The following is a 25,711-nucleotide window of genomic DNA, read 5'->3' as shown; positions in this document are numbered from 1 at the left end:
TCACCTCCGCACGACGAGTGGGAGAGATCCCAGGCCCTCTCCTGTAAACCTCCATACCTGACATTCCACGAGACGAGGGTGGTGCTGAGGATGCACCCCTCCATCATGCCCAAGGTGCCATCGGACTTCCATCTCAACGAGCCCTTGGTATTACCTGTTTTCTTCCCGTCGCCTTCGTCGCCGGCTGAGAGGACTTTGCACTCGCTGGACGTAGGTAGAGCGCTGAAGTTCTATGTGGACCGCACGAAGAGCCTTCGGAAGACAGCACAACTGTTTGTGAACTTTGGCCCTGTGAACCAAGGGAAGGCCCTCTCCAAGGCTTCCATTTCCAGATTGCTCTCCGGCTGCGTCATGCACTGTCACCGGTTGGCAAACTGACCGTTGCCCGGCCGTCCGAGAGCCCATTCGACCAGAGCGACCGCTGCTTCTGCAGCGTTTTTATCTGGTATGCCCCTGCTGGACATCTGCAGGGCAGCTACGTGGAGGTCGACGCACACCTTCACGAAATTCTACTGCGTCGACCAGGATTCCGGGGAGGAGTCCAGAGTCGGCAAAGCAGTGTTGCGCAACCTGTTCGCTAGAAGGTGAGCCTGGTGAGGAGGTAAGCGATGCTTAATGTTAAGTTGTTTAAATGCTTAATGTTGAGCCTTGCCACCTCCCGTGGTTGTGCATGTGTGTACTGCTATGTATTCTTGAGCATGTGAATCCATGCCAGACCCCATGCTGGAGAAGGAAAAAGTTTCTTACTGTAACTGTTGTTCTCCAGCATGGGTCTGGCATGGATTCACATGCGAACCCTCCCACCAACACCTCTGCGGCACTTCACTTGGTCCTACTGCCACGAAGATGGCTGCCAGGGGAGGGGTTTAGGTAGAGGGCATTCATTGGCTGTGGGCAGTATGACCCAGAGACCAGTGATTGGTTACTAGTAGAAAGACAGTTCAGGAACTAAACTGAAACTGATTTTTTTCTTTACCGAGGATTCCCAGCCTGACGGGGAATATTCATGAGCATGTGAATCCATGCTAGACCCATGCTGGAGAACAACAGTTACAGGTAAGTAACTTGTTCCTTTTGCGCCTCTCAAGGGTGAAGATCGGCGAAGATTCTAAAAGGCCATCTGGCCTACTTCGCGCCCTCCGACCATGACGGAGGAGGAGGGAAGGTCCCTCTTCTGACCCTGCACCAAATGCAGACTACAGAAAGTTTTGTGAAAGACAACTGTTGGGGAGAATTCTCATAAATGTGCTAATTCCCTTCACCTTAGAGACCCCCAGCAACTTTGCTGGATTTTGAGGACTTGATGTATTTACCTGGAAAGAGTGTGAGACTTTTTTACCCACTCTTTCATGTATTTTGATGTGCGTTTTACTCTAGTGTTCTTTGATTATGGAGTTTTAAGATAATTCCATAGGCATCTTTTCATGTGTGTTACACAGCACCCTCAGTACAGTGATACAGGGATGTCTTTTTAGACTTCCCAAAGGTTTAAATATCTTCTCTGGGATAAACTACTGTTTCCCAGAGAATGTAGGGTTAAATTGACTTTACTAGTCTTTTTAAATTCCTAGACCCAGCACACAATCTTCCTATAGAGTGCTGGAGGGGGTACCTAGTATCCTGTGTCTCGAAACTAATGCTACCCTTTTCTATCGAAATGGCTGGTGGCAGTGGTTTTAGAACAAACTACCAAGATTTCTTTCCCGACTGCGAACACTGGTAGCTAAAAATCATGGGAGCCATGTTTTTAAAGATGGTGCCTTAAGCCCCTTTGTTTAAACGGGTCCCGGTCTTCTTTTTTTCGACATTTCTTTTTGGAAAGGTCCTTCTAGTGTTTGTCTGTGCGCGCCAAACCAGGTTTGGTCCCTTTGTTTCCATGCCTTTGGCGGGCTTCATGACTGAAGACCGTCTGAGTGTCTGGGGTGGGCAGGAAGTGAGGCAGGTGCTTAGCCTCCTAGGAGACCCAAATGCACTCTGGCGTGATTGGCTGGCTGTCCAAGACCAAAGACGAGCTGGAAGAGGACAGCTGCTGCAACTCCTTGTCAGGGTCCCATACTATTCACACTATTCACACTTAAGAGATTCTAGCTTCAGACATTTCCCCTTCAGACACTTTACTAGCAGAGTAGGGATTCAGGCTGGCAACTAAGGGCAGAGTGTGATTGTGGTAATGGATTGGGACAGTGTGTAAGAAATGTCCTTAATATAATTCTCAGGAAGCGTTTGTCAGCCCAGGACAAGATGGGGGCTCTGAACTGAGGTAGTGATTGGCTGTGGCTGGGAGTGAGGTAGTTTGGAATTATTTAGAGTTCTAAACTGCCTTTCATCCAAGAAATCACCAGAGCAGGTCGCAGCTTTAGAAGTTCTAGAAATCAAAGACCAGAAACTAGAGTTTGTGAGAGGAATCTTGGCATTAGAAGAAGTGAGACTCTTGAACTCACTACCTAGAAGCTTAAGGGATACAGGAGCTCCTCCTTGAAGAGGAAGTAATCTAACCCAGCTAACCTGCGTGAGAAATCTGAGAAGCTGCAGATGGAGAAGGCCAAATAGCCCGAGCAGGCTCAATCGGCAGTGGCTAAGGCCTCGTCTGCGACTGAGTCGACTACTGCTACTGCCACGACAGCCAAGGGTGCTCATCCTGCGAAGGTAGCCCCCACAGCTCAGGTGGTATCCCTACCCCCCCAAGGTGCAACACCGCCGCAGTGAATTTGGCAAAGTCTGCTGGCATGCCAGAAGGGGGGGGGGGGAACCAGCTCTGGCCTCGGTTCAAGCCCCTCTGGGGGTGGGGGGGCAAAATAGTTGGAGGGAGAAGGCCCCTGAAACAGCCCTCCCAGGCCGTTGCCCAAGCCATGGAGGCCTCGCCCAAGGACTTGGGCAATGGACCACGAAGACCAGGAGTCCTTACACACGTCCACGAGGATGTTGAAGAGGAGGATGACGGCGGCGACGGCGGCGGCTGTTCTCATTCTATGGCTAATTTCCCTTACCTATAGAGTCCCCCAGCAGCTTTGATGGATTTGAAGGGTTTGTTTTTTTCACCTGCTAAGAGTGAGGTTTTTTTTCCGACCTCAATAGGAACCATCTTTATTCACATGTGTTACACAGCACCCTCCGTGCAGTGACACGGGTGTTGTAGCGACCCCCAAACATAGACTCCATACCCTGGGACTGTCTACTGTCTCCCAGGACATGTTAAGTCCCCATTTACTTTACTAGTCAATTTTTATGAACTAAACCAGTACAACCCATCTTACTATGGAAGTACTGGAAAGGGTTAATAGTTTTTCCCTTATGTTCATTTTCGAGAGGTTACCGTACAGTCCCTCTCTCAAACGTTTCTGGCTGGTGGCAGTGGTTACTACCGTAAATATTCGACCGCAAATATTTTCCTATGGGATTTTCCCATTGTTTGAGGCTACCACATTTTCTGACAGCCTCTAACATACTGCCGGTGTATTTTAATGTTAACTTTACTCCGGTAGGTTTTATTTGCCAGAAATTTAATATAACTTCTTTCTCGTGTCTTTCTCTAAACTCCTAACCCAGGTCGGGGATCCTTTGTTCGTCCTTTTGGCGGGCTTCTGCCAAGAAGCCCTCCTTTCGGCGCCACTGAGTCTGGGGTGGGTTCATTGTGTGGGAGGGGGAGTAGGACCCCTGACAGGGTTGCCTCAGGAACCCATGTCGCACACTATCCTGATAGGCTGGAGGGTCTCCCGCCAAGATGACCACTCCACTGTGAGTGACAGCTAGGCTGTATGAATGGGGATCTTTTTGCATAAAAGCCGGGTCCTGAGGACTGGAAGAGTAAGACGTCGCCACTGGAACTAAGAAGCCGAAGAGGAGAGAAGCCAAAGACCTCTGCAACGACTGAACCACAGGTGAAGCCCTGCTGCAGCGTCTCACCACTTTTCTCCACACAACAAGATAAGATCTTCATCTGAAAGAGCCTTCTTTCCGTGAGCTTTTGGGGCCAACCAGTTTGCCAATTGCATTCCCGGACCTGTCTTGGTCGAATCGCCAGTACCCTGTACTCGGAGGCCGGATAGCCAGGCACCAGTCCGCCTGGACCGCGATTTAAAGGAGTGTACCTTTTATTCGTCAGGCAGCACCGCGGCTGGTTTCATCCCTGGGTAGTGCAGTAACTCGAACCTTCCTCCACGACGAGAGCCTCTTCCTCTGCTGGATCCCCCGAACTGCAGGAACTGCCAGGAACAACCGCCACCGCAGGAGCCACTTCATTTTAAAGGTACATTGTTCCGCCAGGCCGCCCTTTCTGCGAGGTAGAGCTAAAGGTGTTTTAAATCCTTTACGTACCTGTTGGGTTGGCCGCCCCTCTCTTTAACATTGTCTTTCACCTTCTGCATCCACCTTTTCAAAATAGTTAACCAAAGACTTGACTGCAGCAACAAGAACATTTTGCTCTCGGGGCCCTTGCCCTGTACCACTAACTCTGGCACTGGCCTAATGACTCTGGATAAATCTGTTAGAACTGCCTTCTCTAGATTGCTTCTCAACTAGAACTGTGTTGGTGCACCTACTTCTTATAACCACCCTTTCATCCCCACTTTTAAACCTTGTGAAGTGCCATTTTGCTCAGCTTTCATTTAAGTATTTTCTATACTGATGTACTGCCTTGCTTAAACTGGTTCACAAACCTATGGGAAGTGTTGCTAGGGTGTGTAAGCAGATATTTCTGTATAACTTGTGCTTTCCTTCCCATGTGAGAAATTGATAATGCCATTTGTGTTTGGTTTTCACTGCCGTTTTGCTTAGTTTTCACTCTTGTCTACAATTTAACTAGGGAGTTGTGTATACTTTCATTGACCGAATTTAACTTGCTTAAGAACTGTGATAGATGTGTTTAACTAGAAGTGTGTGTGTGTGTGTGTGTGTGTGTGTGTATATATATATATATATATATATATATATATATATATATATATATTCTTTTTACCACAAAGCTTTGGTCAGTGTTTCCTTGTTCCATAGTACTGAAGGCCTGTTGTGTAAACCCTGCATATTGCTCATCTCCCTCATGAGAGAAGTCTGACTGCTCAGCCACAGCTACCAACTAAATCTTTGTGGTACAGACTGATGCCAAAGGGGATTTATTGCTCTCACCTGTCGTCCTAATCTTCTGTAGTGCTCCCTAGGGAACTGCACAGGATTCACCCCTCCCATCGTAATGCCCTTCACTTAGTGTGCCTCTTGGATTCGGATCAGAAAAGGTTCCAGAAATATTGTGTACAGCAGGGGTGATAAAGGGCAACCCTGTTTCATGCCTCTGGTCAGGGGTACCTTCCTTGATAGTGTTATGGACAGAGGCTTGCAGTGAGTGGGTTTTGTAGTTTGCTTTGATCATTTGCATAAAGTGTGGCCCAAACCTCATTCCCTCCAAAGTGTGAAATAGCTGGGTCCACTCTACTCTGTTGAATGCTTTCTTCGCATCCAGGGACACTAGGATGGCGGGGTGTACGGGTGTGCTACTTTTTCTATGAGGTGCTATACCCTATGGGTGTTATCTGCGGTCTGCCTTGTAGGGATGAATCCTGATTGATCTGTTCCAATGAGTGTTGGGAGTAGTCTGGTAAGTCTCTCTGCCAAAATCTTTGTATAGAGCTTAGCGTCCAAGTTGATTAGGGCTATCGGCAATATGAGCCTGGGAGTTTTGGGTCTTTTCCTGATTTGGGGAAGATTATCAGTTTCGCTTCATTCATGGAGTCTGTAATGTTCCCTTGTATCCTAAAGTTGTTGTATAGCTTGGTCAGTTTCAGGGCAAGCACTTCCCTATATTTTTTGTAGCAGGCGTCTGGGTATCCGCCTGGGCCCGGCCCCTTGTTTCTCAGGAGGTTTTTGATTGCCTGGAGTACTTCTTGTATATCCCTCTCCTTCGCCCTTTTGTCTGCATTTGAGATCTGGGGGAAGAGAGATGTTGTCTAAGTATACCTTCTGGTTATCCTCTATGGGTGCTTCTGACTGGTAGTATGCTCTGTTATTTCTCCCAAGTCCTCGTTAGTTGTTTTCATTTGACCATTGCTGTCCCTTAGTAGTTGTATGATAGTCTTGCGCCCCTTCTCGTAGAGTTATCTAGCCAGTAGCTTGTCCACTTTGTTGGCGCTGATGTAGTACTTGTGTTTTAGACTTAATAGGGCTATTTCTGCTTTCTTATTCTATATCCGGCCCATTTGCCCTTGCATATGCCTCGTTTCCTCTTTTTGCCGTTTTTTTTTTACCAGTTAATTCTGCTCTCTCTTCAGTTCCCCTTCCAAGTCCTCCTCCCACTTTCCTCTTTGCTTGTCCCTTTGTGCTTTCATTGCTATCAGGTCACCTCGTTGCACTGCCTTAAAGGCATGCCATACCACACTCTAGGGGGGGGTTACCCTAGTTTTATTTTCTGTTAAGCATCGCTCTATCTTCCCCATAATTGTCTCCGCTAGAATATTGTCGTGAAGGCTCTCTACTGGGAATCTCCAGTACCAGACCCCCTCTCCCTGGCCTGTTAATGTTAAACGATGCCGTTATTGGGGCATGGTCTCAGAGGGATATTCAACCTATTTCTAAATCTACCATCTCCCCAACTAGGCCCGCGGATGCCCACACGTAATCTATTCTGGATTGGGAGCTGTGTACATGTGAGAAGTGGGTGAATCCCTGTGTTTCCTCCTTCTTTGCGCGCCAGACGTCCCGGAGCGCTAGAGTTTCAAAGGCTTTCTTCAGGACTCTTGAAGGGGCTGCTGTCCCTGGCTGAGTCTTAGAACTTCTGTCCCGCTGGGAGTCCGATGCCAAGTTGAGGTAATCAACTGACGCTCAGGTTTCTTCCTTTTAATTGGGGTGTTCATTCCCATAAAATTGTATGATGGGATATTTAGCAGCTTCGCGCTCCCACTATCCACGTTCTGCTTTGTGGGTTGGTGTGTTGTCGTGGTGTCCACCCCCCCCCCCTCTAGTTTATTTTCTTGACACGGCCCCATCCCACCACCTTTGCCTTTTCTCTCCCCCCACCCCTCCAACTTCCCCTTTCCCCTGTGGAGGGGCTAGGTTCCTAGGAGCGCTCAGATGTAGTGTCTCTCGCGTCTGGCCCCTGATCAGCCTCTGGTTCAGTTTTTGGGTGGGTCCTAAACCCCACTACGGATTCCAACATCGCCCTTCCTCCTACTCCCATGCGTCTCTTTTAGTTGAAAGATTCAGGGTGGGGGGCTCCCACCCCCTTGCCATAGCTTAATGTGTTCCATGCCATCCGCTCTGTCGATTGACTTATCGGGGGAGCATTGGTTTTCTTTTCTACTTCCTCCTCTAGTCTTTCTCACTACCGTTTTCCAGCCTTCCACTCAGAGTTTTAGCTCTTAGGATTTGGTCCTGCTCATCTCATTCATTCTGTTGTTGGCCTAGAATATGAACCCCTTTTTCGCATGTGGTCATCCTGTGGTGCCTCTCTTCCCATGTGAATAGGAGTCCAGATTTATATCGCACTTGGTTGTTCTGCAGATGTTGCACTACTGGGCCCATTTTCCTTCTCTTCAGGAGTGTGGATTGGGTGAGGGCTTGGTATAATTGTACTTCCTGACCATTTATTCATAGCAGGCCTGCCTTTCTTGCTTTTTTGTAGAATTTGTTCCTTTAGGGAGTAGGACGATATTGCCATCAACGCATCTCTTGGGCGCGCCCCTGGTTCGGGCGGTCTTCATGGTCCCACTCGGTGGATTCTATTGAGCTGGACCCGGGTTTCCGTTTCTTCTGCTAGAATTTTCGCCTTGCATTGTAGTTCCAGATTGTTAGAGATGCTTGCAAGCTGTTCCAGCACTTCATCCGATTTCTGAGTGTCCTCCATGTACTGTACTGCTTTTCTAATGTGTCCGTCCTACCTTCCAGTTTCGCAATGTCTATCTTGACCTCCTATAAGGATTGCTTCATATCCTCTTTTAATGCTTGACATTGTTCCTGGGCGGAGAGTAACAATTGATTCTGGAAGTCTTTGAAGCAGTTCAGCATGACCGTTTTTGTCATGTTTGTCACCCATGTTTGTCCGGTCCTGAGCAATAGTTTCTCGTGTGGCTTCCCCCCTTTGGGCTGTTGATGTGTTGTCTACACTCCAGTTGGCTCAGGCTTTTGGCCCATTTCCCTTGGGGAAGGGAATGGAATGGACTGGGGTTGCAGGTTTTTGTCTAGATTTTGGCATCAATGCTACTGCTGCAGCCTCTAACTGCTCCTGTTATCTTTCTCATGCGCCGGGTTGTGGGGTGTCTACTGCGCTGTAGGGTTTCACTCAGGAATCCTTTCGCTTATTTGGAGTTGTGAGCGTTGGGGGCATGCTGGTGCAGGGTTCTTTTTACACCACTGTTAGTTCACTCTGCCTTGCTGCCTGTAGTGCTGAGTCTGACTATCTCACCTGTGCTTTTGTATCCTTTGACCACAATGTCCTGTGAGCTCACTCTCTTGCCTGCATTTAGACATCCAGGTAGGGAATCTTGTTGTTGTACTTCTCCCAGTCCCCTTTCGGGATAAGGAGTGGTGTCCCTTGGCCGGGGGGGGAGGTGTGACACTTGCCCCTGCTTCGCTGCAGTCTTACTCTCTGATTTCAGAGTATTCCCTTTGGCTGGACTCCCTTGACCTTTGTATCTCCCCCCCGGTTTTATACCCCCTGTTTTGACTTATTTGCTGCTGGCCGTTCCATGGGATGGGATCCTTTCTAACTCCATTAGGTGGTATCCCCGCTGAAAGTCTGAGGACCCCCTTCCGAGAGTCCCTCGTGCCTTGAAGAGACGTTTCGTGCGTCGACTGTCCCATCCACCGCTGTCCCCGGCCCCAGTACGGTCCTGCCAGTGGAGGGACCACTATATCTGGGCCTCAACTTTGATGTGCAGATTGAATGGCCCTCTCCTCTGACTGTGCGTGAGTCTCCTGCACTGTTGGAGCTCTTCTATCCTGGCGTTGTATTTCAGCTACTTCTGTGGCCATCCGTTTGTGCGCTCCGATGAAAATGTTGCTACCATGTGCAGGGGGGGATATCCGCGTGTTTTCCCCTTTGTGCAGCTCCCTCTGTGGGGTTTGGGGCCGCATTTGTTTTGCGCTGCGGTCCCAGTGTTTTGTAGAGTTTGTACCGCTGGACCGTTGTGGCAGATTATGCAAATTGAGTCCCCCTTACCGCTCTGCATGAATTGTTCATTCTTCTGTTCCAGGCACCATGTCTTGACCCAGCTGGTGCTGCCGACCAGACGCGGTAGAAGCCATTAGACAAAGTTAACCTTGAAGCAAAGGAAATCGAAGATTTATTGAAAAACTCAATACTGAGAGTAAGGAAGATTAGATAAACCTGCAGGAAAGACCAAGTTAAGCTTGAAACATATGAAATAAAAATGTTATGATACAGGAAAGAGAATTTCTGAAAATCTGAATAATACACAAGAGAGAAAGTTATGAACCACAGTCTAGACTAGAGGAACTAGACAAGTGAGCCAGATACAAAGTCCAGTAAACCAAAATAAGCTGAACTATAATTTCCCAAGAGGGAAAGTCTACCATACCAATAGTGCCTTTCAAGGATATGTTGAGATCAACAACCAGGGATATAGACATAGCCGGTCAAGTGGCACAGCGAGTAGAGCGCTCGCTTTGACATCCGTACAGAGCCTGCTAACGCAGGTTCGTATCCCGGCGGGGCCCAACTCAGCCTTTCATCCTTCCGAGGTCGATAAATGAGCACCACACACCGTGGGTAATAATAAGCAGCGCTCAGATACCTGAGGGTTCTTAGCGCTATATAAATGCCAAAATTATTATTATTATCTCATAAAAGATCCCCAAAAGATATTCCTAAAGAGGAGGAAGAACTTCAATTGAGCTATTGTTAACTTCAGAGACTGTTTCAAGAAGTCACGAGCGACTGTGAGGATTATATAATCCGACAGACTGGTACTAGAAGGGAGTCATTCTCCTGAGCAAAGTTAGTTTTCATAGTTCTCCCCAGACGAGGTCTGTAGACAAGTCCGATCTAAAGTCTCGTCAAACCAGGTCCATCCCTGTTCTTCCAAAACCATCAAGGACCACATCGACTCCCTGGCTCCTGCTCTGGTCGACTTCTGCAACCACTCTTTCACCACTGGAGTCTTCCCATCCCCCCTGAAGCACTCTCTTGTGCACCCTCTTCGTAAGAAACCCTCTGCCGACCCATCCTGCCCAGCTAACTATCGCCCAATCTCCATCACCCCTTTCCTGGGCAAACCTCTGGAAAAGCTGGCCATCTCCCAGCTTAATCTTCACAATGAATCTGTTGGTTGTCTTCATGGCCATCAGTCTGGCTTCAGAGCTGCCAGAAACACAGAAACTGCTCTCATGAACATCCGTGAAGTTCTGCTCTCCAACCTTGATTCCAACACCCCCTGTGTCCTCATCTTAGTTGATCGCTCTTCTGCCTTTGACACGGTCAACCGTGCCATCCTGCTCAACCGTCTCCGTGACAACCCGGGTATCACCAGTCAGGCCCTGGTGTGGCCGACTTCTTTCCTCTCTGATCGACCCTCCCAGGTCCAACCTGGGTCCTTCCTTTCCTCTCTCTCTACCTGTGGTGTTCCCCAAGGGTCTCCCCCCTCTCCTTGGCTGTTCGACCAATACCTGGCACTTCTTGCCTACCGCATTGCCATTCTTTACCCCAACTTTCATTGCTATGCGGGTGACACTTAGCTCATTTTCAGGCTACCTTCAGCCACCTCCTCTCCTTCTCTCATCTCTGACTGTCTTTCGGCTATCCAGGAGTGGTGTGCCGCCAATTATCTCTGCCTTAATGCCAGCAAGACTGAGATTCTCCTCATTGGCACACCCGCTCCCTCCTTTCCTGTCACACTCTGGCCTGCCTTTCTTGGCCCTCTTCCTGCTCTCACCTGCGAGGCTAAAAACCTTGGGGTCATCTTCGACGCAACACTTTCTCTCCTCACATCTGACATCTCTAAGAAGTCTCTCTACCAGCTGCACCTTCTCAGATGTATTCTTCCTTTCCTCTCCTTCCCCCGAAGCTCACTGTCTCCAGAGCTCTGGTTTTCTCTAGGCTGGACTATTGCAACAGCCTCTTTCTAAATCTTCCTGCTTCTACTCTCCGCCCTCTACAACTCATCCAGAACAGGACTGCGAGACTTGTCTTTGGCCTCAAGCCCAGGGATCGTATCTCTCCAGGACTGAAATATCTGCACTGTCTCCCAGTGGCGGCGAGGATTAAGTTCAAAACCCTCTGCATTGTCCACAAGGCCTTCTGGGGCCTGAGGCCTCAATACCTTCAACTCTCTCTTCCTAAATATCCTAAATAGCGCTTGGCTTACCCGCCTCCAACTCCCTCTGGATCAGTCGCTTCTCCAAGCAACGAGTTGGTGGTAGATCTTTCTTCGGATGGGGCCTCCCTCTAGAACAGCCTCCCTACCTCCCTGAAGCCCTGAGCACCTCAAGACCTTCCTCTTTGCTTCTGATTTCTCTCCGCCTCTCCCCCTCTCCCCTGCTGAAGTCCTGACTATAACTGAAACTGCACTGGTTGCCTGGCCGCCCTCTGATCTCTGGCCCAGATACCCTCCACTGCCAGTTGCACACCTGCACTGCCTCCCTGGCAACTCCCACACTTGGAGACTGTTTTTCTGTATCCCTACTGTCCCCCACCAGCACTTTACACCTGATGTCTGCACTTACCCTTGCACTTGCCATCAGCTTGCCGTACTTTGGACTTATTGCTTTTATTTATTCTATTCATCCCATGTACTGCACCCTCCCCTTTTCCCCCGCACTTTTCCTCTTCCCCTGCACTTGCCCGATCTGAATGACACCTGGCCTAGTAAGATCGTTGTCGGTCTTCCCTCTGTTCCCCTTCCCTTGCCTTGTTGCGCCTTGAAACACTTCTGTATAGGCGCGTTATAAATGCCGTGTATCGTATCATGCCACACAAGGGAAGAATACTCAAAGGCATACAGGGGACAAATGAGTAACGAGATGAACACACGTAGGGGAGTCCCCCGAATGAACCATTCAACAACTAATTTGATTGCCCAGTTTTAGCTCATACTAGGTCCCATTCCATATGCTGTTTTAATCACCACACAGAATGTAAAATGTAATACAGTTTGTCATTTTGTACAAAAAAGTAATAATTTATTACATAGGCCATTGGTCCTACGTTCACACAAAAAAATAAAAACACATGAATACATATATCAATATGGAAGATGTATATATACATCTAATAGCATTTTAGTGATTTAATCATAAAACGAAAGGTGACACAGAAACAATTCTATAGTATGGAGGAAAGCGGGCACAAAACACTGTCTTCCTGGCCCTATCTGGCTAATAAGTCACAGAAATCCTCCAAAACAGTGTCACCTAATACATATTCTAAAATTGATTATGCATGACAAGAATTGTACATGACTGAAAATACACATCCCAATACCTGGTTTTGTGCCTGCTTTCCTCCATACTATAGAATTGTTTCTGTGTCACCTTTCGTTTTATGATTAAATCACTAAAATGCTATTAGATTTATATATACATCTTCCATATTGATATATGTATTCATGTGTTTTTTTTTAATTTTTTTGTGTGAACGTAGGACCAATGGCCTATGTAATAAATTATTACTTTTTTGTACAAAATGACAAACTGTGTATTACATTTTACATTCTGTGTGGTGATTAAAACAGCATATGGAATGGGACCTAGTATGAGCTAAAACTGGGCAATCAAATTAGTTGTTGAATGGTTCATTCGGGGGACTCCCCTACGTATGTATCGTATCATATCATAGGGTCGTTTTGGACAGCGGGTATATTTCTTTGGACATTTACAACTGACAAGCTTTTTAGTTAGTAACATAGTTGGGGGCAACCCATAGAAATAGGAAATGTTAGGCCTGATAGTGTTACTTTAATAAAATATCGTCTACTGTGTCCAGAGTCCGTGTCCTCCTTCTGACTCTCCACATTTCACATTCACAAAATGGCTTCTAACCGCCAACTGTGATCCTTCATGTATTAGATGCTAAGTATTGGTTCGTCGCCCTGGATGTTCGCAGTGCCTATTACTCCCCAGTCAGGTACTGCCACTGGGAGTTCCTTGGTTTTGCTGGGATGGAGAGGGTATTTCCAGATTTCGCACTACCTTTTGGGCATCCATTAGTGACCAAAGTCTTTACAGTAGTGGTGGTGGTGGTGGTGGGTGGGTGTTGTGTGGTTTGCACCCATCTCAAACATGTGGTACACACATTCTCCAATTGTGATTAGTTGGTGAAGACAAAGATCCCTGTGACAGTGCCTGGGCATCTGTGGTGGGTGGACCCCAGTCGTTCAGTGTTTCAAATTTCTACATTTGATGTACTTGATATTTGGATCTGCTTTTGTTTCAAGTGATTATTTGTTTGTGTCTTAGCCTGTCCCAGATAATAGAAGACAAGCTGCAAGCCTTTCGCTCACCAGGGAAGTTTCCCAGAGTAGAAATTCATCTTTGTCTGAGCCGATGTCTGAGGAGAAAGCACACATTTTTAACAAGATGAAAGTTTTAAAAGAAAAGAAACTGAAAATGGACAAATTGCTTGGCGAGCTTCATACACTTCGCAATCACCATCTAAATAACAGCTCATGTAAGTATTGCATTTTGTGTTAACGGTAAAATTGGTACAATGAATCTGTAATTCTGAGCTGGGTTTCAGTTGTTATACTTTAAATTGTATGATACATATCTGGACCAATGCTTGTTTAGGTTTTAAGATTTGCAGTTCATATAGCTTCTTAAACTGCTCTCAATAATCTAAGTCCTATGTAAATGCACATGTTTGTTTGCATATTCTCTGGCTCTACGGCAACAATCCAGGAGCCATGTGCTAGTAATGTACTTTGACACAAGCTTACTGTCATTGTGCTTTATCCACCTTTTATCAGAATAGTTTATCAAACTTATGTACAGTGTTTGGGGATGATCACATTGCTACTTCACTACATTTAGCATGTGTTCAGATTTGGAAAGATCAGTTGCATGCCAAATATGGTCAACTTTCATGGACGAGAACTTAACATTTCTACATTTTACAATGTAGCTAAAACGGCAGTGTTTACATGATATATAGTAGGTGTTGGGGGAGTTTTCATAAAGTCCTACTTGGAGGTAAGACTTTAGTAAGCTGTCCCAGTGGTTTGCAGATCCCCCAACTTTGTGTCAGTCTGCATTACTGCTCGAACCTTGGTAGAGTGGCAGAGCAGTCAGGGGTATCTTTAGGGGAAGATGTGAGCTGTAGCAAAGTACACTGAACCCAATTGGTACTGCACATCAAAGAAACACACATATATGTATATTAAAATATAGATTTATTATATTCACACAAGCCAATGTTAAAATACTTTGCACAATAAACCATCACACACAATACTTTCAACAGGCTACCCCTTACATGGTAGTTGGTAAATGCGTACAATTGTTACAGGAGGTTGACAGGTCTACATACTATCGGTAATAACGTGCACCTAGAGAGTAATACTATAATTGCATTTAGTCAGCATACACATAGAAGATGGTGATTTTTGTGAAGGAAAACAGTTGGTTAGTTTTAGCCTAGTAGAGCTTGAGTTCATAGACGCAGTTTCCCGGCACAGCAAGTCTTAAGTCCAAAAACTCGATCTAAAGATAGGTCAGAGAGGGCTCAAAGTCTTGAAAAGAAGCAGAAATCAAATGTTCCTGTGGATACTTTCTAGTCTTTAGGGAGGAAGATGAAAGAAGGATTAACTAATGTTGGAGACCCTGTTAGAGGACTCTCTAAATGGATACAAGCAGCGGTTTGAGATGGTGATAAGAGGGGCTTGCCCTGGACACCTCTACGTGCACTCGAATGCTCTGGAGTGACTTTCTGGAATAAGGTAAGCAATACCTTTTTCCCCACCGTACCTTAGAAAATGTTTGTGCTGGATGCCTTAGGATGTTGCAGCTCTGCACCCGACCTCTGTATTCCTTGGTCCGATGACAAAAATGGATTGGATCTCTCAGCAGAAGTATCGAGGGTGGACCTTTAGAATGACTTTCAGCAACTTTTCTGGTCACGCTGTGGCTTTGGGGCCTTTTTTACAGCACCAACAAAGGACTCGATTTTCCCGGTCAATCATCTTCGCTTCCGACAGTGCCCCACACTGCTGAGGTCTGGGCATTGGGGTTTTGCAGCTCTGCCAACTTGCAGGTCCTCGGGAGATGGCTCCAATCAAAGTTCATCTGGAGACTGAATGTTCCCACCAATCCAAGGGAAGGAGTCGTCCTCTAGGAGTTCCTGTCGCACAGAAAACAGGGTCAGGACAGTAGTGGTTGCTTCAGTTTTGCAAAGGGTCTGCAAGGCGTCTCAGTTCTTCTTCGGTTACTTCAACTTCCAGTAGTCAACTTGCTTTACACTCTAGGATCTTCACCTTCTTTTATACAGTTCCAGCAATCACTCCTCTGCAATGTTCCTCAGCAGTTTACAGAAAGGGGCGTTTGGCTGTCCAATCAGGACAGGCAGACCTCCAGTGGGAGCTGGTCAAATTCAGGCACTCTGGCAGACAAAGGACAGGGGGTGGAAAACTCAACCCTCTACCCTCCCTCCCCACACACTGCCTGCCCAGGCACTCTTGAACCTAGGAAGGGATTCCCGCCAAAGATACAGGCAGGCGCACACACACAGGCACAGACCCCCCAGAATAGTAGAAGGGTTGACAAAGAAAAGCAACGCTAGTAATGGCAAAAAAGAAGGGAGCCTCCAAGTTGGTACTTGGGTGCCCCTATTGTGCACTGCCGAGGCTATGGACATAGCCTGCGGTAGAAACATCACACAATAGTTGGTAGGACACGTCCACTGCCACCACCCATAACTAGGAGATTGTCTATGTGACATAATTCACAGGAGCAGAGAGAAGGGGAATACTAAGTATCTTGTTGGCACTCCACATAAGGTGGTGTGTGCCATTCTCTCAGACCTATGTTTTAGGAGAGATACTAAGTATCTCTCTATCCTGAAGAACTGTAGTTACTCTAGGATATTAGAAAATAATTTCAAGGAGGATCCTAAGGGTCCCTAGCAACACTGCCAATAAGGAGCTGTGTGCTGAAATAGTAAAATACAGATGCCTTGAGTTATGGAGAAAAAATAAGGTATATCGAACCTAATATAAAGTATGTTTTTTAAATTTGATTGTCTTTTTTTTTCATTTTATGTGGTATAAATAGTCCTGAAAAAGGTTGCTGTGGGTAGTAATTTGAAGTTACTGCTTAACACACAGCCAAACGTGTAGGCAGAGTGGTGTTTTGTTCCAGTACCCTATTTGGAATTAATTGTGTTGGATATAACTTATATTTGGAATAGGGCATATTTGTAATGCAGGTTTGTGTAGATGTGTGACCAAGGAAACATTTATTTTGTTTAGAGCGGAATTGTGTGGTTACCATAATTTGCAGCACTCTTTTGGAGACCAAGATTGTTTGTTTTAAAATGACAAGGAATAAATCCGAATAGCTTTGAGCATAAAAACATTGTTGCACCTGTCTGTCAGTATAGTATTTTAAAAACCAGCAGGGGGACTGTTTCAGGCACAACATTTTGCAGCAGATACATTTTTACAATATTTTGGTCAAGTAGGATGATTAGTGGGGTCAGAATCTTGAGCAACTTTCCCTGTACAATACACCTGTTTGCCAAAATAAGCAAAGCACGTAAACGCAACCTAGAATAGCCATATAAATTCATTTCTGATATGATATTCCATGATGAACAGCCTGGTGCACTCCCATAGCGCTCTTCTAACTAAATTGATAGGAGCATTTGTTCAGATCAAGCAGGGGCCAAAAAAGAAGCCAAAGTTTGTCTTCAACCTGAATTGATCAACTTCTAGAATTCCCTCCTTAGTTCTAAAACAAATCAAGTGTCAAGTCCTGTAGGTTTTCTCCTCTACCCCACTGTAGTATTTTCAGATCTTTGGTCTACCAATAAAGGTGTCTTCAGCACATCGACAAATAGTGGTGTTTTCCAAGCGTAGCTGCTGTTTCACTGCTGGATATCCAGGTAGTAGGCTTTGAGGAGCTTGGGGAAGAGGTATTGATGGATGTTTCAGCTGAGACTTGGCCACAGTTTCTGTACAGTAAGAATAGAAACTTGGTGAAGAGCAATTGAAATACTGGAATGATTAACTGGTTCAGTAAGTCTACAGTTCAAATGAATCCAAGTCTAATAACCTTTTCAGTCTAGACCATACCATTTACATTTAATGTTTTCTTTGTATTTTTATATGTGTATGTTCTTTGAATTTGTTCTCAAATGATCATTTCACATTTGTTAAATATTTTCATTCCTTTTTCTTAGTGGTGGCCACTTCTGGATCCCCTCAGAGGAGTTTAGCTCAAAGTGCAAATTCAATTGCTTCTGCAACTGTGGCAGCAACACATAATGCAGAGTCTAACAGCTGGACACCTGCAGCTTATCCACCTGTTTCTACAAATCAGAGTGAAGATGAAGAGTGTATTAACCCTACCGAAAAGCTCAAGTAATTTACCAAATTTAAAAGGCTAATAAGTAATGAAAGCTTGTTGCACTTCACATTTGTTAGGGAATCATTTTATTTTTTACAGTAGTTTTATTTGCATTTATTGAATAACTTCTTAAATATTAGTTGTAACTGCAATAGGTGTCACAGATGCATCACAAGCAGCTGGTTGGTCCAAAGTAACTGCAGATGATTTGCTCATGAAGGAGTGGTACAAGTCTGTTTCAGTTCGCCCAGCTGCAGATCTCTGGTTTGCTGCCCGTGCGTCTCAATTTTGCATACTCTCTCAGCTGGGTTAGTGTGGGGGATCATGGCCGGTTCTGCCTAGTGTAAGGAGGAAATTTCTGTCATAGCCTTGACATCGTCAAAGTACTATTCCTGCAGGTTCAGAACAGGGATTTGTGGTCAGGATGATCTTAAAAGGGTTTTGGGGTCTAACAGGTTTCTGACATCCAGTCTTAAACATTAGTCTTCTTATGGTGCCAACTCTAGTACAAAGTAGGGTAGATCCTACAAATTTGAAATGCTGGGGCTAGGGAAAGAGAGCTGAGCCCCAAACAGAGGGTTGCGTTTGTGTAACATTTGTGAGACTCTCAGTTTGTAGGGGCTCATATTCAACTTTCATGAACACATTCCCAGGAAAATTCTCTGGATGTTTATTCCACCTTGAATACAGACAACAATTTAAACAATTCCTTTGCGTCCTGTTGTTTTAGGTAGCCGAACTGGCTGTTCAGACCAGGTTCGTTTTACTGGCCTGGCAAATCCTTCCGACACAATCTCCTTTAGTTAGGTCTTCCTGGCCTGCAAGTGATTTGATACTGCCCCTCCTCTGCACTGTTCTTGTAATTTCCTAGGTCGCCTCCCACCATTGCACTGTGTGACAATTTCTTGCTCACTGGCTGCCCCTTCCCTTCCACCGAGCTGTTATTGAACCTTGGTTGTGCTCCTTCTGTGCTCTTGTAGCTGTCCTAGTGGATGCTGATGCTTCTACCTCGTCTGCTCCTGTCTCCAGTTTTTGGTGCCATTTGTTTGTCTGGATCCTTGCTAGCTCATTGGTTCAAATCCCTTTTACTGAATCCCAAACCACGGCGAGCCAGACCTAACATGGCACCCTATCTCGCCTATGCACCTGCCATTCCTGGACACATTGTTTTCAGATCTATCACCTTGAGAAACTGACCCGAGGGCCTGGGGTACTGATCCTGTACTTGGGTTTGTCTGCAGGGAGCCGCTGTGCCCAGTAGTATTGGGGTTTTCACATTTTCCTTCATTAACTTCAATGGTCTACAGTGAGCTTTTTTTATATTCTGTAAACAGCTATTCCTGGCCTGCTGGAGCTGCTCTTGGGGGGGGGGGGGGGGGGAGGGGCACGATGTTGGGGAGAATTCTCATTCAATGGCTAATTTCCCTTACCTAGTGAGTCCCTCAGCAGCTTTTCTGGAGTTTATTTTTCCACTTGGTAAGAGTGTACCTTTTTTTTCCCCACTCTTACCTGTGTTTTGCCATGTGTATTTCATCTGTTTTTGTGATTGTGGACTCTGTAGGATACCACTTCAGTAGCCCCTTCTTCTATGTGTTACACAGCACCTTCAGTGCAGTGACACAGGGTTGTCTTTTAGACTTCCCACCGACTCCATTTCTGAGGGTAAAGTTGCCATTAACTTATTAATTTAACCACAGATCCAGTACCCCCCATCTTACATCGAGTACTGGAAAGTGTTAATCCTTAGCCCTTAACATTTAGACTTGGCCAAATACTTTTTTTTGTTGGCCCCGGTTGGGTTTATTCGCCATTTCTTTTTGTTAAAGTCCTTCTTGAGTTTTACTTTGCGCGGCAAACCAGGTTTGCCTTCTTTGTTCACTGTCTTTTGGCGGGCTTCTGCCCAGAAGCCCTCCTCTAGGCGCCTGGGTGTCTAGGTGAGCTGAATGTGAGGGAGGAGTGTAGTCACCCCCTGCACAGGGTATCCTAGGAAACCCAAGTTGCACTTTGCCATGATTGGCTGAGGTGGTTGTCTGGGCCGGACTACCCCCCCCCCCTGCTGCGTGATTGTGAATGGGGGATTTTCGCATAAAAGGCAGGTCTCTTGGGCTAGAAGTCAGTCGCCACTGGAACTACAAGGAACCGAAGCGGAAAAGAAGTCGACTGCTTAAACTATCCCATCCCGGTGAAGCCCTGCTGCAGTCCTGAGCTATCTACCCTTCGACGACCAGAGAAGAGACATTCCAGAGTCTTCTTCCCTTGAGCTTGGTGGGGATAACCAGCTCATCTCCTACAGCCAGAGGATCCTCTTTGTGGTTGAAATCGCTGCACACTGCTGTAGCGGTCCGGAAATCCATCTGAAGAGCCTCTCCTGTTTTTAAGGAGCGCACCTTTTTATTCACTGTCGCTGCTGCCGGCTTCATCCCTGTGTGGTGCAGACCCCTCCAGACGTCCTCCTTCGCATCGAAGCTCCAGGAACCGTGGGTCTGCAGGAAACTACCAGGAACAACTGCTGTCTTCCTTGAATAAGGTATTGTGTTCTGCCCGAGGAATTTGGGGTGAATCCCTGTTCTTCGCCTCCAAGGCTTGCCCTTGCCTTCCCTCCTTCTTATAACCTTTGCTTCCTCTGTTGTTGAATTGTGAACTATCTGACTGTGTGATCCTCGACAACAGGAATCCGGTTCCACTTGACACTGGCTCCGGCCTATTGACTTTTGAATTTCTGCTTAAGAGTGTTCTCTGGTTCTGCCTGCCTTGACAAAAGTATTGCCTATGATTTTTGCCCCCAACTCTCTCTGGGTATCTCGGGTGCGAAGTGTGTTTTTACCCCGGTAATATTTCTTGCCGCGGATACGCGTTTCTTTAGTAAGACCTAACTGTCATTACTGTCAAAAAGTGATCTCAAGTGTATTCCCGGTAACGTCTTTTGTTTCATAACACCGGTCCGCTAAAACACAGGGTACTTAACTTGAAGTATACCGTACACAGTGAATTGGTTAGTTGTGTATTTTACATGTGGTTTTTGAATTAATAGAAGTGTCGTGTTTATAACAAATGGTTCAGAAATAAATGTACTTATATTTTTTTACCTGAAACCTTGAGTCAGTGTTTGCTTGAGTCACAGTAATTGTGGTCCCTTTGTGTAATCTCTTCTACTGCTCATATTCTCTTGAGATAAGCCTGGCTGCTCCGCTACTGCCATCACTTTAACATAGTAGTACAGGCTTGTACCAAAGGTAAAACTTGTATTGCCTCCTGTAGTCTTAATTGTGTGAAGTGGTCCCTAAGGGCACTGCACAGGATTCTGCCTGACGGCCCTTCTTCTGGTGTCCCCTCTGGCTAGTTGAGGGTAAAAGGAGGACTTTTTATCTTTTCCCCATAAAACGTAATACATCTGCGATACCTGACCTCGCGGATTCCAAGTTGTAATTTTGGAACTTCTTTAAACTCCTAAGTAACTTACCCAAGAATTGAGACATTTTTCGCAGGTTACCCATTGGGCACTGGAATTTTTTAGGACAAAGGGCCTCATTACACGGTACGCGGTAAAAAACTGCATTTACCGGCATGGCGCTATTAACGTGTCCGCTTAGTCAATAGGGCGCTAATTGCATAGCATTACAAGTACGCGGACACGAGCATAGCGCCATGCCGGTAATGACCCTACCGGCATGCCGTTAAAGACCCCAAAAAAGCCCTTAGCAGCACCGACGAAAGCGCTGATAGCACTTCCGACCTCCAGAAGCACGCAAATAGCGATCACCGCTATTAGCGGTCACCGTTAAACAGCGGAACCGGAAATAGCATCATCGCACAGGAACGGGAAAGAGCACGGTGGCCATCTTTAAAAACACAATCCATTGCCGCCATCCGCCCCCTGGACCTGTTTCGAGAACTGTGCCATCACAAAGCCACAAGGATCCCCTCACCATGCCAAAGGCCATAAAAAAAACACTGACCGCCAGCGTAAGGAGAAGTTTACCAACGAGGAACTCATTATGCTGAGTGAGACACTAGCAGCAAACTCTGAAGTGGTATTTGCCAACGACATGCGGCGGGAGACCCTGATCCGGAAAAAGGCCACCTGGGCAGAGGTCACCCTGAAAGTGAGTGCGGTGGGCACCACCACCCGCACCGTCCGGGAGTGCAGGAAACGGTGGGACGATCTCCGCCTCCGGGTCCGCAGCATACTGTCTGCGAACCGCAACCTGGCCATGGCCACAGGAGGTGGTGCGGATTCACCAATTAAATTGAAGGAGTGGGAGGAGACCTGCGCCAGCACGATTGCTGTCGAATCAATCGAGGGAGTCTGGAGCATGGTGTGGCCACTGCATCAGATGGAGGTAAGTGTACACATGAAACAATGCACTGTGAATGTTGAGGCACCCCCCAAATGGGAGGCCACATTCACCTCATGGATGCGGCCACATTCATACATGCACACAACCCTGCCCATGTGAGTGTCACACCCCAACACACACACACACACACATCACCACAGACAAGTGCCACACAGACCCATGCATGGAAGGCCCACTCAACAGCCCCATCGCCTGAATTCCCACCAATGAAGTCCCAATGCACAGAACAGCATGATAAACTGAATCTGCATGAAGCACGTTGAACCATCAACAATTCCATCCCCATTTTTGTCCCCCACAGGCTCACATACAGACAGCGAAGAACCTTCCACTGCGACTCCGGCCCCCCTGCAAAGAAAAAACCCAGGGCACAGGAGACGGGGGACACCCCCACCACAGCAAGTGGCACAGGGAGGAGTGAGCCCCTGCAGAGGGGCAAACATCTCAAGAGTGCCACTACCGAAGTCCACACCAGCAACAATTGCCACGCCCACTGACGTGAACCCCGCACCACAGGTCACACTCACGGAGGGGCCACACTCCGCTGCCACAAGTTCCACTGGTGAGGCAGATGTAGAGGACCCTATGGAGTTCAGCATGCAAATGCACACCCCAACCTTCTCTCCCCCCCCCCCACCAGGAAGCCCAGAAGCAACTCCGCAGGCAACACCAGGATCCTGTGTCCATGGCCAGTCTGGCGAGGAAAACACGTGAGGGAGCTGGGCCCACTGGTGTTCTCACCTGATGACCGGGACGTAGATGTAGGCGCAGCAGCCACTCCACGAGCTGGCCACAGTGGCCATGACCTGGCCACCATCGGGCGGCGCCAGGAGGACATTACTGTGCTGGATGGACAGCATGTGGAAGAGGCTGCCCGTCTCAGGGGGGACATCACGGAGACTGCTAGGCAGTCGAGGGAGGCGATGGAAGCCTGTACAAACAGGCTGTGCATTGAGAATGGCCAACTGAGGCAGGTCCTCACGCGTATAGCAGACACGATGGACCGCCAATTCCCACCACCACCACAGGGACAGACAGCCTCCTCATCAGCGAGTTCCAGGTAGACAAGCCCCCTCCGCCGCTCCATGCGCACCACTCGGTGCACATCATCCCAACCTCCAAATGGTGGTGGTGGCAATGGCAATTAGGGACAGCAGGGTCTAGCTGGCACGTGTGCAGCAGGACACCAACATTGTGCAAGGCACACATGGGGTTGTTGTGGGGGGAGGGGGGAAAAGGGTGTTTCGGGAGTGGTGTGGGAAAGGGTGGTGGGATAGTTGGGGACATGCACTTTATCATCTCATTATACATTAATACACTGGTGACTAGTCAAAACACAGGCTTGGACTTCGTCATTGTGTATGTGTACTTTATTGATGACAGGGTCCATTTAGCGCTTCACCACAGACATCAGTGCACTAATACCCATGTCTAGCCTACAGAGTTAAATTGTGTCTCAGAATATTTGGTTGATCAGATGCTGTCGCACATTACTTCCCTCCTGGGCTTCGCCTCTTGCATGACCACCATCCCCGTCACCTCCATCCTCATCACCATCATCCTCATCAGGTGGTTGCATTTCAAGGTCAGGGGGCAGTGGCATATTCCGTCTGATACACATTGTGCAGCATGACACATGCCATGGTGATCTTGGCCACCTTCTCATGGCCGTACAGGAGCTCCACCCGACCTCCTTATGCACCTGAACCGTGTCTTCAAAAGGCCAAAAGTCTGCTCAATCATGATGCGGGTACAGGTATGTGCACGATTGTAGTCCTCTTCGTGCCTGTTCTGTGGGTTCCGTACAGGGGTAAGGAGCCACCTCTTCAGGGGATAGCCGGCATACCCTGTATGGGGGGAAGAATGGGGACCTGTTACTGTTCACCTCAAGAGCGGCCTGTACATATCACACAAATCGACTTTGCATTGTGATTGAAATCCACAATTACCAGCATGCATGCAGACGATCTGTGTGACTGCAATGTGCAAAGGTGAGCTCAACCCTGCAAGTGGACATGCCCGATTCATGCCTCCGACAGTAATTGACATGTCCTGGGTGAGGCCAGGTCTTGGGTGTCCCTGGGCCCAGGCAAAATTGGTACCACACTGCTAGTGTACTGCCATTCCGACATAGATGTTGCCATGCTGTGAAGCATCACTTCAGTGGTGCTATAGGTGCGTGGTTCAATGCTATGGCTAGGGGTGATCCCTTTGCATGCATTCAAGGGCACATGGCTATATTGATGTTGTGCTGCGCTAATTCTGTATAACTATCTTGACGCCATGTTGCTGATTTGTGTATTATGTGGTGTGGCATGATATGCAATGTGGATGTGGATGGATGTGTTATATTTGGAAACCTGGATTGTTCTCAATGTTGTGCAGCTTCAAACTGCATGTGGGTTCTTCTCAAGTACATTGTGGCCTTCCCTGATGGACATTGCCGTACATCTGTATGTCCATTTGTCCTACAGACGGCTGTCTACACCCAGTTGGAGTATGTATCTCCCCCCACCCCAATCACACCCAGTTGGAGTATGGATCTCCCCCCCGCCCCCCAAAATCACACCCAGTTGGAGTATGCATCTCCCCCCCCCCCCATCACACTGCCATGTGCTTGCCCTGCTACTCACCAAGTAGCCACGAACGTTGTCCGGCTTGTCGCTCCATGTAGCGTGGTATGGTTGAGTTCCGCAGGACCATTGAATCATGGGTTGATCCGGGAAATCGGGCACAACAATGTGTGATTATCTTGTTTGCGTCACATACCATTTGGACAGTGATAGTGGAACTGCTTTCTGTTCCGGGAGACTACTTCATTGTGATGTGGGACCACCAATTCCACATGTGTACAGTCGATGGCCCCGATGCAACTTGGGATGCCTGCCAGTGAATAGAAGCCAACTTTGGTGTTTGAGATCTCCTGGGCAGTCCGTGGCAGGAATGTGTTCACGTGCATGCTTCAGGAGGGCATCGAGTACCTGGTTCAGCGTGCGTGAGAATACTTGTGAGATGCCATGCATCTGCCCCACGTTATGCTGGTAGGTGCCTGTGGCCAGGAAGTGGAGCACGGTCACCACCTTGGGGGCAGTTCTGATGACTGAGGCTCACAATGTCGTCATGTATCATGTCCACGATGCTGGTGATGGTATCCCGGTCCAGACGGTACAGGGTGTGTATCTGCTCAGGGGTTAGGTTAAATGGACTGGCTCGGATCCTGGGGTTTGGTGGCTGCCTCTGTGGTATTACTTGGTGCCCTGGTAGTGCTTGCTGCGCCTGTCTTGCCCTCCTCCTCCTCCTCCTCCTCCTCCGTCTCCTCTGTGCTGCCTGTTGCTGCTGCATTGCAATCATGTCCTCCAGCCCATGTAATGCTGCTAGTATTGGAACCATCTTGGTGTGGAAAGGGTTGTGTGAAGGGGTGTGGTGTGCTCCTTTTGTGCTGGCACAGTCTCCATTGCCTCCACCTGTGCTAATTGTGTCCACCTGTGGCAGGTGGGAACACTGCTCAGTTCTCTTAACGGGTGGTTCGCGATGCCGGTAAGGGGTTTTTGGGGCTTTACCATGCCGCTATTTGCATGCCCGCATGGCTTGTGATGGTGTGCTATTAGCGACATGCCGCTATTTACGGGATGAAGGGTCGCACGCCTGCGATCTAGCCGCTATTAGTGGCACCATACTTAGCGGTGCCGCTAATAGCGGTAATCCGGTCGTAATTGGGGTTGGGAATTTAACGATACCGGTATTCCATTAACGGTAACGTTAATCCCTTAACGCACAACATGTAATGAGGCCCAAAGTCTGGAATTCTGGAATGTACTAGTGATTTATTATACATTTCATTGTAATACATCCAT

At 47.4% G+C, this 25,711-nt stretch overlaps 1 protein-coding gene across 5 annotated transcripts in view; it reads left to right on the top strand.

Moving 5' to 3' along the window:
* Positions 1-25,711, top strand: part of PCM1 (pericentriolar material 1) — a 2,166,942-nt gene that overhangs the window by 359,746 nt on the left and 1,781,485 nt on the right. For all 5 annotated transcript variants that reach the window (XM_069631563.1, XM_069631561.1, XM_069631564.1 and 2 more), the window contains 2 exons: positions 13,396-13,606; positions 17,333-17,513. In XM_069631563.1, coding sequence (XP_069487664.1) covers positions 13,396-13,606; positions 17,333-17,513 — 392 coding nt within the window. The remainder of the gene's footprint in view (positions 1-13,395; positions 13,607-17,332; positions 17,514-25,711) is intronic.

The sequence above is a fragment of the Ambystoma mexicanum genome, chromosome 6q (genome assembly GCF_040938575.1).
Source record: "Ambystoma mexicanum isolate Mex_15411 chromosome 6q, UKY_AmexF1_1, whole genome shotgun sequence".
NCBI classification, from domain to species: Eukaryota; Metazoa; Chordata; class Amphibia; order Caudata; family Ambystomatidae; genus Ambystoma; species Ambystoma mexicanum.
The sequence above is the reverse complement of the archived record's forward strand: the minus strand, read 5'-3'. Positions and strand labels throughout refer to the sequence as shown.